This window comes from Bombina bombina, chromosome 11 (genome assembly GCF_027579735.1).
Source record: "Bombina bombina isolate aBomBom1 chromosome 11, aBomBom1.pri, whole genome shotgun sequence".
Lineage (NCBI taxonomy): Eukaryota > Metazoa > Chordata > Amphibia > Anura > Bombinatoridae > Bombina > Bombina bombina.
In genome coordinates this window covers 135,004,016-135,016,985 of record NC_069509.1, presented here as the reverse complement: position 1 = coordinate 135,016,985, position 12,970 = coordinate 135,004,016, and the positions used below count along the sequence as shown (strand labels likewise).

Genomic DNA, 12,970 nt, shown 5'->3' with positions numbered 1-12,970 from the left:
ATGAAACATGGCTGGGACTTTCAGCATGACAATGATCCCAAACACACTGCCCGGGCAATGAAGGAGTGGCTTCGTAAGAAGCATTTCAAGGTCCTGGAGTGGCCTAGCCAGTATCTAGATCTCAACCCCATAGAAAACCTTTGGAGAGAGTTGAGAGTCTGTGTTGCCCAGCGACAGCCCTAAAACATCACTGCTCTAGAGGAGATCTGCATGCAGGAATGGGCCAACATACCAGCAACAGTGTGTGACAACCTTGTGAAGACTTACAGAAAACGTTTGACCTCTGTCATTGCCAGCAAAGGATATATAACAAAGTATTAGATGAACTTTTGATATTGACCAAATACTTATTTTCCACCATAATTTGCAAATAAATTCTTTCCAAATCAGACAATGTGATTGTCTGGATTTGTTTCCACATTTTGTCTCTCATAGTTGAGGTATACCTATAATGAAAATTACAGGCGTCTCTCATCTTCTTAAGTGGGAGAACTTGCAAAATTGGTGGCTGACTAAATACTTTTTTGCCCCACTGTACATGGAGTATACGTATTCCACTTGGAGTGCATATGCTACTGAGAGTGCATAATTCAATTCTTTTTGATCCATATCTAAGTCCAGATGGGGGCGGCCACACATTACTCCTTCCATATACAAATGGAATATACGCATTCTAGTGAGAGTGCATATTTGATTGAGAGTACATGATTCCATTCCATACCTTCGATCCATTTCTAAGTTGATAAGTTGTAATTTGGGTTCCTACATTGAGTTTGTAATAACTACATAATATATACTTGTCAGTTAATTTTAGGTATGTTTGTTTAAGATTTTTTTTGTTTTTAAGATTTTAACATTAGTATATTGTTTTAATGCTCACTACATGGTGATACAGTGGGTGTTTAGCCCGTGGCTGATCGGTTGGGATACCCAGAGAATCGGTCATTTATGGATTAATTGTGTTTTAGATTAAGCCTTTGATAATGGTTCAACCAGATGGTCCGACACAGGGTTTATTCTTGGATGCCTCAACACAATTTTATTTTGTAACTCTATTTATTTTTTTGGTAGATTGGGTCTCATTAAGTATAGATAACTACTTGACCTAAGCCTTGTGGGTGCTTTTGATTCTCTATAGCTTTCCTTTTGATACATTTTTCACAGGGTGTAATTGTTTTTCTTCCTTAGCCACTATTGTGTGGTCCCTCATACAAAGAAATGTGAAAATGTTTATTGGTGAAGTGGGGTACCTCTTGAGGTGATGCTCTGGTTAAAACTCTCTGGATAACAATTACTCCAGCTACCTTGGGATTATCTCTTTATATATGGTAACAGTTGATGACAGTGATGCTGTGATGAGATGGGCTTAGATTTACACACATGGCTATGTTCTGTTTGTGAACTGACGTGTGACAAGATATTGTCGATAACGTGATGTTTCAGTGTTGACAGTATGTGTCTATATTTGGTCCACCATTGAGAGAATCATTAGAATGTATATGGCGATTCTGCCCATGATGGGCGTGTTCTTTTTTTTTTTTTTTAAGAAGCAAAATTTGGTTTATTAGAATGGAATAAGAAACAATCACAGTCATAACACACATTAAATTCCAAAAAAATAAATAAAAATATATAGTAATAATAATCAGGAGGCTAAAGTAAAACAATGATACTAGAACTCACTTGGCATTGTTTGACCTTTACTGTGAAATATCATTGGAAAGCTGAATTTTTTTTTGAAAGTAATCAGAATCATTGCTCAGCAATGAAAGTTATTTAGAGTATAGAATTCTCTGCCGTTTTCATAAGTGTCCAATCCCATCTCTTGTTACAAACCACGAGTCATTTTCTGACATGACACAGTTTTAAGAATTGTAAAAACCTAATCACTAGATGTAATTGATGAAAAAGAAGTAAAAAGTACACATCTCTGATATCAATCATGATTGTAGAAATTAAGTTTTTTTTTTTTTTAAATCAAAAGGATATGTTAGAGATCTAGCAGAGGATGGTAGTGTGCTCCAAATGTTTCTGTACTATGAATTTATTTGCTCCAAATGATGTTCCAGTCGTTAAAGATTACCATTTAGTCTGAGTGCTTGACATTCTCAGCACACCGCAAGAAATCTGTGACGTGTTTGGAGCAATTATCTACAGATGACTGGTTCTCCTTTAGACACTGCTCAAAAGCTAAGAAGGGTTCAGCGCACTGAGAGCGAATCTTCTGTATAACGGGGTGTAAGGATGTACACTGGACAACTTTCACTTTCAGCAAGTGACAGTCCTGCTGCCAACTTCCAGGTTTGGAGGAAACACACTGCCCATACTCCTCCAATTCATTTCGGCAATATTTAGTAGTGATCTCCAGTGCAGCCTGCATTTTCCTCCTCTACAGCCTTATCTCCTCTACAGCCTTATAGAGTATACACTCTTCACTCATTCACTCTTGACTCCACATGGTCACCTATTGTTACTTCCGGTTTTGGTTTCCCAATTAGCAATAATCGCGCCTCGGTTGAACCTCACGGGCTACGATACTGCCACTGCGCAAAGCTGGGCGTGTTCTTTATTCAGTAGGCTAATGGGGCATTTGAATTGATGACCATGTGTGGCGTGGACATGCCCTGTACATAACTTAATTTTTTATTTTTTTTTGCAGTCTGTGTACATACACAATCGAGCTAGGAGGATTGTTAGTCCAAGGTAATGTGGACACGCCTTTTTAGATGATGAGTTTTGTGTCTTATGTTTAAGTGAGGTACTCGGGAGGATCTGGTCACGAGGTGAATCGTCGTGATGACAGTTTTTTTGTTTATATCATGATGCATACTCGTGTGTGGACTGGCTGCTGATATGTCTTTAAAGGCTGTGACACACTGCAAGTGGAGCGGTGCGCAGCATGTAGATGCAGCTCTGCGCGCTCAGTGTGTCCTGCCTTTTCATCTCTGAGCACTCTGCTGCGTCAGGTCGCGTAGCTGAGCGCTCAGAGATGAAATATTTGATCTTCAGAAGCGATGCGACGCGGAGCGAAGCAGCTGCTTCGCCTTGCGTCGCTCCGCTTGCAGTGTGTCACAGCCTTTACAAGTGTTGACATGTTGTTTATATTGATTCTCCACGTAGCTATGTAGGTGTATTCAAGATCAACCGATGAGGTGGTTTGTGATGATAGCCCTGCTAACATGTCCTAGCAGCTTGTGATTGGCTGTGCTGGGGGGGCGTTATATGCCTTCTGGTGATTGTTATTGGGTGACCTAACTGGTTGAGACATAGTGCAGCTGAGAGTGGTTACAGCCAATTCTTGCTAAGGGTTAAATATATCTGTGTTATAACACATTTTGTATCACATCTACTATGATAATGAGATGATAGTCTTTTTAAAGAACACTTTTTATTAACAGTTACCGTTATCCTATCAGGACACTTTTTTTTGCACACGAACAGCCTCGATTGGTTGTGAATAAGGGGAGGGTCTCACAGGTCTGTAAAAGTTTGATTTGTATGTGTTGATTGTCAGAGGAAGGGACTGTGTTTTGTCCCGAAATGTCACAAATAAAGGTTTTTCTTGTCACAGACGTCTAAAGACCAGCGAGTGCTTAATCTCAAACATATATATATATATTTATTTATTTAAAGAAAAAACAATTACAGCGCTTGGTGGTATCTAAATATCCCCACAGATAAATATTAGACTCAAGGAGGTCACGTGATGCTGTCCGAAAACCTGACAAAACACCAATATGGGTCCGCATCACTAGGGGTCTACTGTCAATGGGTAGAAGACAATGACTGAAAAGAATGCTTACAGGCGCAGGACAAGACTAGCGCCTAAAATTGAGGGGCAATCAATAACATAAAAATAAAAATAAATATATGTATGTATAAATAAATAAGTATATAAGAGTGGATCACCTTTCAGCTGGAGAGCCTACTACTTAACAAATCTGTGCGGCACTTACCTCATTTTGATTGAGGTAGCTTCTTGTAAGTAGGAAGCTCATCTATCACAGGTTTTTGGACACACCAACTTACCTGAAATTTGGATTCAAGCTTTCTTCACTTGGGAACTTTGAGACTGCTTCCTTATGTATTTCACTTTTGGGACTTTTTTGTGGGTTCTCTCTGCAGTGTGCTTAATTCATTGTGGACTTGCAACTTCAATGATATATACAATTGTACCAATGTACACATATTTATTATTTTGAACCCTCGTGAATTCCATAATTGGAGATTAATTCTGGCATTTGGTAACATTATATTGTTACTAATGCAATTCGAGTAGGTTATAACAAGTTCATAATATACAAATAGTGCGACACCAAACCTACTTTTAGATTATGTGATCTCTATACACAAAACTTTATAGGATTCTTAAACATTCTGGTGTATATATTTATAGGTATATATACATATATTTATTTTTATGTTATTGATTGCCCCTCAATTTTAGACTGGAGGCTAGTCTTCTCCTGCGCCTGTTACCATTCTTTTTAGATATATATATTGGTGCAGAATACATCAGAAATCATACACTAGAAAAAAAATAATTTGCATGCAAACTGGATCTTTTTGAAAGCACGTAAATTATTATTTTCTTAGCAAAATTAGCAATGTTTTGCAGTCCAGATTTATCAAGCCGTCAATCTGCACCAATGCATTGGTTTCCAGGCTCGCCGGAAACAGGAATTAGGAAGCAGCGGTCTTAAGACCGCTGCTCCTCAACTCGTCTGCCACCTCTGAGATGGCAAACAGCAATCAGCCCGATCAGATAATCACGTGTTGATTGACACCCCCAGCTAGTGACCGCACAATAATGAATCAGCCCCCATGGATGTACTGTTGAAAAGTTCCTTAAAGGGACAGTCTACACCAGAATTTTTTTTGTTTAAAAAAAAAGATAGATAATCCCTTTATTACCCATTTCCTAGTTTTGCATAACCAACACAGTTATATTAATACACTTTTTACCTCTGTTATTACCATATATCTAAGCCTCTGCAAACTGCCCCCTTATTTCAGTTCTTTTGACAGACATCCATTTTAGCCAATCAGAGCTGGCTCACTGGAACTCCACGTGCATGGGCACAGTGTTATCTATATGACACACATGAACGAACACCCTTTAGTGGTGAAAAACTGTCAAAATGCCCTGAGAGAAGAGGCGGCCTTTAAGGGCTTAGAAATTAGCATATAAACCTCCTAGGTTTAGCTTTCAACTAAGAATACCAAGAGAACAAAGCAAAATTGGTTATAAAAGTAAATTGGAAAAATTGTTTAAAATTACATACTCTATCTGAATCATAAAAAGTTCATTCTGGACTAGACTGTCCCTTTAAGTATGTTTTTCTTCTCTACCTTGCTGTGGCCAATCAATAACAGATATAAGTGAGCTCCTGCACTGGTCAAACAATCACTGTGTATAATGTATGGTTAGGCTCCTAAGGTTGTAACACTTTATTCAACCGGGGGGGGGGGGGGGTTGCTTCAATATTAAATATGTTATGGGAAATTTAATTAGATTTTTATTTCACTAATATTCATTTAAAGTGATATTAAACAGTAAATGCAAAGATTTGCATTAGAATATGTATCTGTTTTTTTCGATTAATTGTTTAAATATTACTGATATAAGTGTAAACGTTTAGTTTCTATAAAGTACTTTAGATTCTATAAAAGTAATGGGTGTTGCCATGTGTGAAATGCTGCCATATGTGAAATAGTTTTCTATTGATCTCTGTCTTCTGTGGAGAACAGTTAGGGAAATTATATACAGTATATATATATATATATATATATATATATAAACCAGGCAATAAAAGTAGAGTTTATAAAAACAAGGCTGTTTGTATAGTATATTGTATTGCCTGCTTTATATCAGTTTTCAGATCGACAATATACTCTTATATACCATTACCTCTGCTGATACTTTTTCAGTACTGGTTTGGCTATCTGCTATATATGGATGGGTGTCTTTCGGTAAGTAGGTTTTTCTTATTTAAGACACTCTCAGCTATGGTTTGGCGCTTTATGTATTAATATAAAGTTTTAAATATATGTATTTTACCTAATTTGCCATGAGTCAGGTCTATGTATATTTCCTTTTGCAGACTGTCAGTTTCAGTTTGGGAAGCATGTTTAGGAAGTTATTTGTCTTAACTGGGGTATAGTCCTTTTATTTTTAAATTGACTGTTTTTCTTTAATTTTAGGCTCGCGAGGGCACAAAATGCTGTTATTTATTGCGTCATTCTTTGGGCCAGAATTTTTTTGGTGCGCAAGTTTGTAATTTCTGGCTTCTTAGTTGACACCACAAGGTTGCGTCTGTTATGATGCGAGTTGCGCCGAAATTTTTTTTCAACTTCCTTTTGCGTTGTGCGTCATACTTGGTGCCAAAAAATTTAGTTTATTTTTCACCCCACTTCCTATATGCCTCTTGCCTTCTATGTTTAGAGGGCTATGTTGTTTCCATTTTTTCCCATTCCTGAAACTGCCATATAAGGAAATTATAATTTTGCTTTAATGTTTTTTCTTTTACATTTTGCAAGATGTCTCAATCTGATCCTGTCTCTGAAGCAACTGTTGGAACCCTGCTGCATGATCACAGTTCTACCAAAGTGCATCTGTTGTAAGTTAGCCGAGATTATATCGCAAGCTGTAGTATGGAACAGTTGCCATGATAAGCTTTTGCATGCAGAAAACGTTTCTATCAGTACTAGTACAGTTTCTGTTGTTCTTTCAACATCTAATGTACATGATATCCCTGTTGATATGAAAAATTATATTGCTGATGCGATACAGAAGGCTTTGTCTGCTATTCCGCCTTCTAATAAACGTAAAAGGTTTTTTAAAACTTCTCATAAAATTGATGACATTTCTAATGACCGACAACATACTGAAATATCCTCCTCTGATGAGGATCTCTCTGATTCAGAAGATCCTACCTCAGAATTTGACACTGACAAATCTACTTATCTTTTCAAGATTGAGTATATTCGTTCCTTGTTAAAAGAAGTGTTGGTTACTTTGGATATTGAGGAGTCTAGACCTCTTGATATTAAAACTAGTAAACATTTAAATTCTGTTTATAAACCTCCTGTGGTTACTCCTGAGGTTTTTCCAGTTCCTGATGCTATTTCTGATGTGATTACTAAGGAGTAGATTAAGCCTGGTACTTCTTTCATTCCTTCTTCTAGGTTTAAAAGGTTGTACCCTTTGCCAGCAGCTAGATTAGAGTTTTGGGAAAAGTCCCCAAAGTTGATGTGGCCATTTCTACTCTTGCCAAATGTACTACTATTCCTATGGAAGACAGTACTTCCTTTAAAGATCCTTTAGATAGGAAACTTGAATCTTATCTAAGGAAAGCTTATTTATATTCTGGCTATCTTCTGAGGCTTGCCATTGCTATGGCTGATGTTGCGGCTGCATCAACCTTTTGGTTGGATAGCTTAGCACAACAGGAAACAGATCCTGATTTGTCTAGCATTGCTCGTTTGTTTCAACATGCTAATCATATTATCTGTGATGCTATTCTTGATATCATCAAAATTGATGTTAAATCTATGTCTTTAGCTGTTTTAGCTAGAAGAGCTTTATGGCTCAAATCTTGGAATGCTGACATGGTATCCAAGTCTTGATTACTATATATTTCTTTCCAAGGTAAAAATTTATTTGGTTCTCAGTTGGATTCGATTATTTCAACTATCACTGGGGGAAGGGAGTTTTTTGCCTCAGGATAAAAGATCTAAGGGTAAATCTAAAGCTTCTAATAGTTTTCATTCCTTTCGACAGAATAAGGAACAGAAAACCAATCCTTCCCCTAAAGACTCTGGTTCCAATTGGAAACCTTCTTCAAGTTGGAATAAATCCAAGCCTTTTAAGAAACCAAAGCCAGCCCCCAAGTCTGCATGAAGGTGCGGCCCTTGATACAGTTCAGCTGGTGGGGGGCAGATTGAAATGATTCCAAGACATTTGGGAAGATTCTGTTCAAAATCTGTGGATTCAGAGTATTGTCTCTCAAGGGTATCGAATAGGTTTCAGAGTAAGACCTCCAGTGAGAAGATTCGCTCTCTCTCACGTTCCAGCAAATCCGGTGAAGGCTCAGGCTTTTCTGAAGTGTGTTTAAGATCTAGAGCTTTCAGGGGTAATAATACCAGTTCCGTTTCAGGAACAGGGTCTGGGGTTTTATTCAAATCTATTCATTGTCCCAAAGAAAGAAAATTCATTCAGGCCAGTTCTGGATCTGAAGTTTTTGAATCGTTTTGTAAGAGTCCCAACATTAAAGATGGTGACTATAAGGACTATTCTGCCTTTTGTTCAGCAAGGTCATTATATGTCCATGATAGACTTGCAGGATGTTTATCTTCATATTCCTATTCATCCAGACCACTATCGGTTTCTGAGATTCTCTTTTCTAGACAAGCATTACCAATTTGTCGCTCTTCCATTTGACCTAGCAACAGCTCCAAGGATCTTTTTGAAGGTTCTCGATGCCCTTCTATCTGTAATCAGAGAACAGGGTATTGTGGAGTTTCCTTATTTGGACGATATCTTGGTACTAAGCTCAGTCTTTACATTTAGCCGAATCTCACAGGAATCAACTCGATGTTTCTTCATAGACATGGTTGGAGGCTCAATTTACCAAAGAGTTTCTTGACTCCTCAGACAAGGGTCACCTTTTTAGGTTCCCAGATAGATTCAGTGTCCATGACTCTGTCCTTAACAGACAAGAGACTAATTAAATTGGTTTCAGCTTGTCAAAACCTTCAGTCTCAATCATTCCCTTCAGTGGCTATGTGCATGGAAGTTTTAGGTCTCATGACTGCAGCATTGAATGCGATCCCCTTTGCTCGTTTTCACAGACCTCTACAGCTTTGTATGCTGAATCAATGGTGCAGGGATTATACTCAGATATCACAATTGATATACTTAAATCCCAACATTCAACTCTCTCTGACTTGGTGGTTAGACCATCATTGTTTAATTCAGGGGGCCTCTTTTGTTCGTCCTACCTGGACTGTGATCACAACAGATGCAAGTTTTTCAGGTTGGGGAGCTGTCTGGGGATCTCTGACAGCACAAGGGGTTTGGAAACCTCAAGAAGCGAGGTTACCAATCAATATATTAGAACTCTGTGCTATTTTCAGGACTCTTCAGGTTTGGCCTCTGTTAAAGAGAGAACCATTCATTTGTTTTCAGACTGACAATATCACAACTGTGGCATATGTCAATCATCAGGGTGGGACTCGCAGTCCCCTAGCTATGAAATAAGTATATTGGATACTTTCTTGGGCAGAATGCAGCTCTTGTCTAAATTCTGCGGTGCATATCCCAGGTGTAGACAATTGGAAAGAGGATTAACTCAGCCATCAGACCTTACATCCGGGGGAGTGGTCTCTCCATCCAGATGTATTTTGTCAGATTGTACAGATGTGGGGTATTCCATAAATAGATCTGATGGCTTCTCATCTAAACAATAAACTTCCCAGGTACCTGTCCAGGTCCAGGGATCCTCAGGCATAGATGGTGGATGCTTTAGCAGTTCCTTGGTTTTACCAACCTGCTTATATCTTTCCGCCTCTAGTTCTTCTTCCAAGAGTGATCTCCAAGATCATTATGGAACAATCTTATGTGTTTCTGATAGCACCAGCGTGGCCTCACAGGTTTTGGTATGCAGATCTTGTTCGGATGTCCAGTTGCCAGCCTTGGACACTTCCTCTAAGACCAGACCTTCTGTCTCGAGGGCTATTTTTCCATCGGGATCTCAAATCATTAAATTTGAAGGCATGGAGATTGAATGCTTAGTCATAGAGGTTTCTCTGACTCAGTGATTAATACTAAGCTATAGGCTTGTAAGTCTGTTTCAAGGAAGATTTATTATTGAGTTTGGAAGACCTATATTTCATGGTGTTCTCATAAATTCTCCTGGCATTCTTTTAGAATTCCTAGAATTTTACAGTTTCTTCAGGATGGTTTGGATAAAAGTTTGTCTGCAAGTACTTTGAAGGGACAAATCTCTGCTCTGTTTTATTTCATAGAAATATTGCTAAGCTTCCTGATATTCACTGTTTTGTTCATGCTTTGGTTCGTATCAAGCCTGTTATTAAATCAATCTCTCCTCCTTGGAGTCTTAATTTGGTTTTGAAGACGTTGCAGCCTCCTCCTTTTGAGCCTACGCATTATTTGGATATTAAACTACTTTCTTGGAAAGTGTTTCTTTTGGCTATCTCTTCAGCTAGAAGAGTCTCTGAATTGTCTGCTCTCTCTTGTGAGTCCCCTTTTCTGATTTTTCATCAGGATAAGGCTGTTTTGTGGACTTTGTTTAAATTTTCATAACATTAGTAGGGAAATTGTTGTTCCTTCCTTGTGTCCTAATCCCAAGAAGGCTCTTGAAAGAGCTTTGCTTTCTTTGGATTTTGTAAGAGCTTTGAAATATTATGTTGAAGCTACTAAAGATTTCAGGAAGACTTCTAGTCTATTTGTTGTCTTCTCTGGTTCTAGGAAAGGTCAGAAAGCTTCTGCTATTTCTTTGGCATCTTGGTTGAAGTTTTTTTTATTCATAAAGCTTATTTGGAGGCAGGACAGTCCCCTCCTCAGAGGATCACAGCTTATTCTACTAGGTAAGTCTCCACTTCTTGGGCTTTTAAGAATGGAGCTTCAGTTGATTAGATTTGCAAAGCAGCAACTTGGTTTTCTTTGCAAACATTTACTAAATTTTACCATTTTGATGTATGTGCTTCTTCTGAAGCAGTGTTTGGTAGTTCTTCAGGCAGCTGTTTCAGTTTGATTCTTCTGCTAATGTTTTAAGTTTTTTTTCTTTCAATTTATGAGAAAAACTTATTTTTTTGTGGATTCCATTTTTCAGCGGAAAATGGCTGTTTTTATTTTATCCCTCCTTTTCTAGTGACTCTTCTGTGGACTTCCACATCTTAGGTATTTCTATCCCATACGTCACTAGCTCATGGACTCTTGCCAATTACATGAAAGAAAACATAATTTGTGTAAGAACTTACCTAATAAATTAATTTCTTTCATATAGGCAAGAGTCCATGAGGCTCACCCTTTTCTGGTGGTTATGATTTTTTTTGGATAAAAGCAAAATTATATTTCCAGTTCCTCTTTCTTTGTATGCTTTTTTACTCCTTTTTCTATCACCCCACTACTTGGCTATTCATTAAACTGAATTGTGGGTGTGGTGAGGGGTGTATTTATAGGCATTTTGAGGTTTGGGAAACTTTGCCCCTCCTGGTAGGATTGTATATCCCATACGTCACTAGCTCATGGACTCTTGCCAATATGAATAAAATTAAATTTATCAGGTAAGTTCTTACATAAATTATGTTATTTTATATTGCAATTGCATACTGTTTAATAACCCTTTAAAGGGACGCTGAACCCAGTTCTTTTCTTTCATGATTCAGATACAGCATGCAATTTTAAGCAACTTTCTAATTTACTCTTATTATCAATTTTTCTTCGTTCTCTTGGTCTCTTTATTTGAAAAAGCAGGAATGTAAAGCTTATGAGCCGGCCCATCTTTGGTTCAGAACCTGGGTACAGCTTGCTGATTGGTGGTTAAATGTACCCTCCAATCAGCAAGCACTATCCAGGGTGCTGAACCAAAAATGGGCCGGATTTTAAGCTTACATTACTGCTTTTTTCAAATAAAGAGACCAAGAGAACGAAGAAAAATTGATAATAGGAGTAAATTAGAAAGTTGCTTAAAATTGCATGCTCTATCTGAATCATGAACAAAATTGGGTTCAGTAACCCTTTAAGGCACTTTTAGCGTTTTACAATTTCTCGGCAAGTGTAATTTATTTTTAATATTTTTGAAACAAAATCTCCAATCATCAATAAACTATAATCTTCCCTTTCTACTGCCCTTGGGACTTGTTTGCTTTGCACCTTCCCTGCACTCATAATTTGAAGGACAATAGGCATCTGCTCAGAACTGGTTACGCTGGTCAAGGTTATTTTAACTATCTCTACTACGTCTCATATAACCTTAGGGGACTTTAAAACACTTGAAATGTTATTTTAACTATCTCTACTACGTCTCATATAACCTTAGGGGACTTTAAAACACTTGAAATGTATTGCTTGACATATTGTTCCTGGACAATGCATAATTTTTTTCCCACACAATTTTAAACTGGCTACAAACAAACATAGTAATACAATTACAGAGCTAATTGTAAAATGTATATGTGTTAAAGGGACACTCAAGTCAAAATTAACCTTTCATGATTCAGATAGAGCATGCTATTTTAAACAACTTTCCAATTTTCTTCCATTAACAAAATGTGCACAGTCTTTTTATATTTACACTTTTTGAGTCACCAGCTCCTACTGAGCATGTGCAAGAATTCATAGAATATGTGTATATGCATTTGCGATTGGCTGATGACTGTCACAGGGGGTGTGGAAATAGACATGACTTTGAAATCTGTAAAAAGAACTAATCTACTACTCATTAGAAGTTCAAACTCTGGGGCCAAATTATCAAGCTTTCTGCGCGAGACTCCAGGCTTGCCGGAAAAAGCAGTTATTAAGACCGCTGCTCCATAACTGGTCCGCTGCCTCTGAGGCTGCAGTTTGCAATCCACCCGATCCTATACGATCAGGCTGATTGACATCTCCTGCTAGCGGCCGATTGGCCGCGACTCTGCAGGGGGCGGCATTGCACAACCAGTTCTGGGGAACTGCTTGTGCAATGTTAAATGCCGACAGCGTATGCTCTCGGCATTCAACGATGTGTGTCGGACATGATACAGCGTATCATGTCGGACAGACATTGATAAATTGGCCCCTTAGTGCTACTGCATTGTCTATTTAACGTACATTTGTTGATTAGGCAAATCTGTTGTATTTACTGGTCCTTTAAGTGGAATAGAGACATTAAACTTAAAGGTACAAAATGTGTTACAACATTTTACTATTGCAATTGCAGAGAACTATGGGCTATGAACTAAGAAA

The 12,970-nt window shown here is 37.9% G+C and overlaps 2 protein-coding genes and 1 non-coding gene across 3 annotated transcripts in view; all 3 read right to left on the bottom strand.

The window, feature by feature from the left end:
- SCNN1B (sodium channel epithelial 1 subunit beta) overlaps positions 1 to 12,970 on the bottom strand; it is a 157,084-nt gene that overhangs the window by 79,473 nt on the left and 64,641 nt on the right. The gene's annotated exons all lie outside the window — the stretch shown is intronic.
- Positions 2,078 to 2,381, bottom strand: LOC128642460 (coiled-coil-helix-coiled-coil-helix domain-containing protein 5-like). Its single transcript, XM_053695231.1, has one exon. It carries the CDS (start codon positions 2,378 to 2,380, stop codon positions 2,087 to 2,089), a length of 294 nt encoding a protein of 97 aa, XP_053551206.1. The 5' UTR covers position 2,381; the 3' UTR covers positions 2,078 to 2,086.
- On the bottom strand, positions 2,420 to 2,555 carry LOC128642542 (U4 spliceosomal RNA). Its single transcript, XR_008399678.1, has one exon. It is a non-coding gene; the product is annotated as a U4 spliceosomal RNA (small nuclear RNA).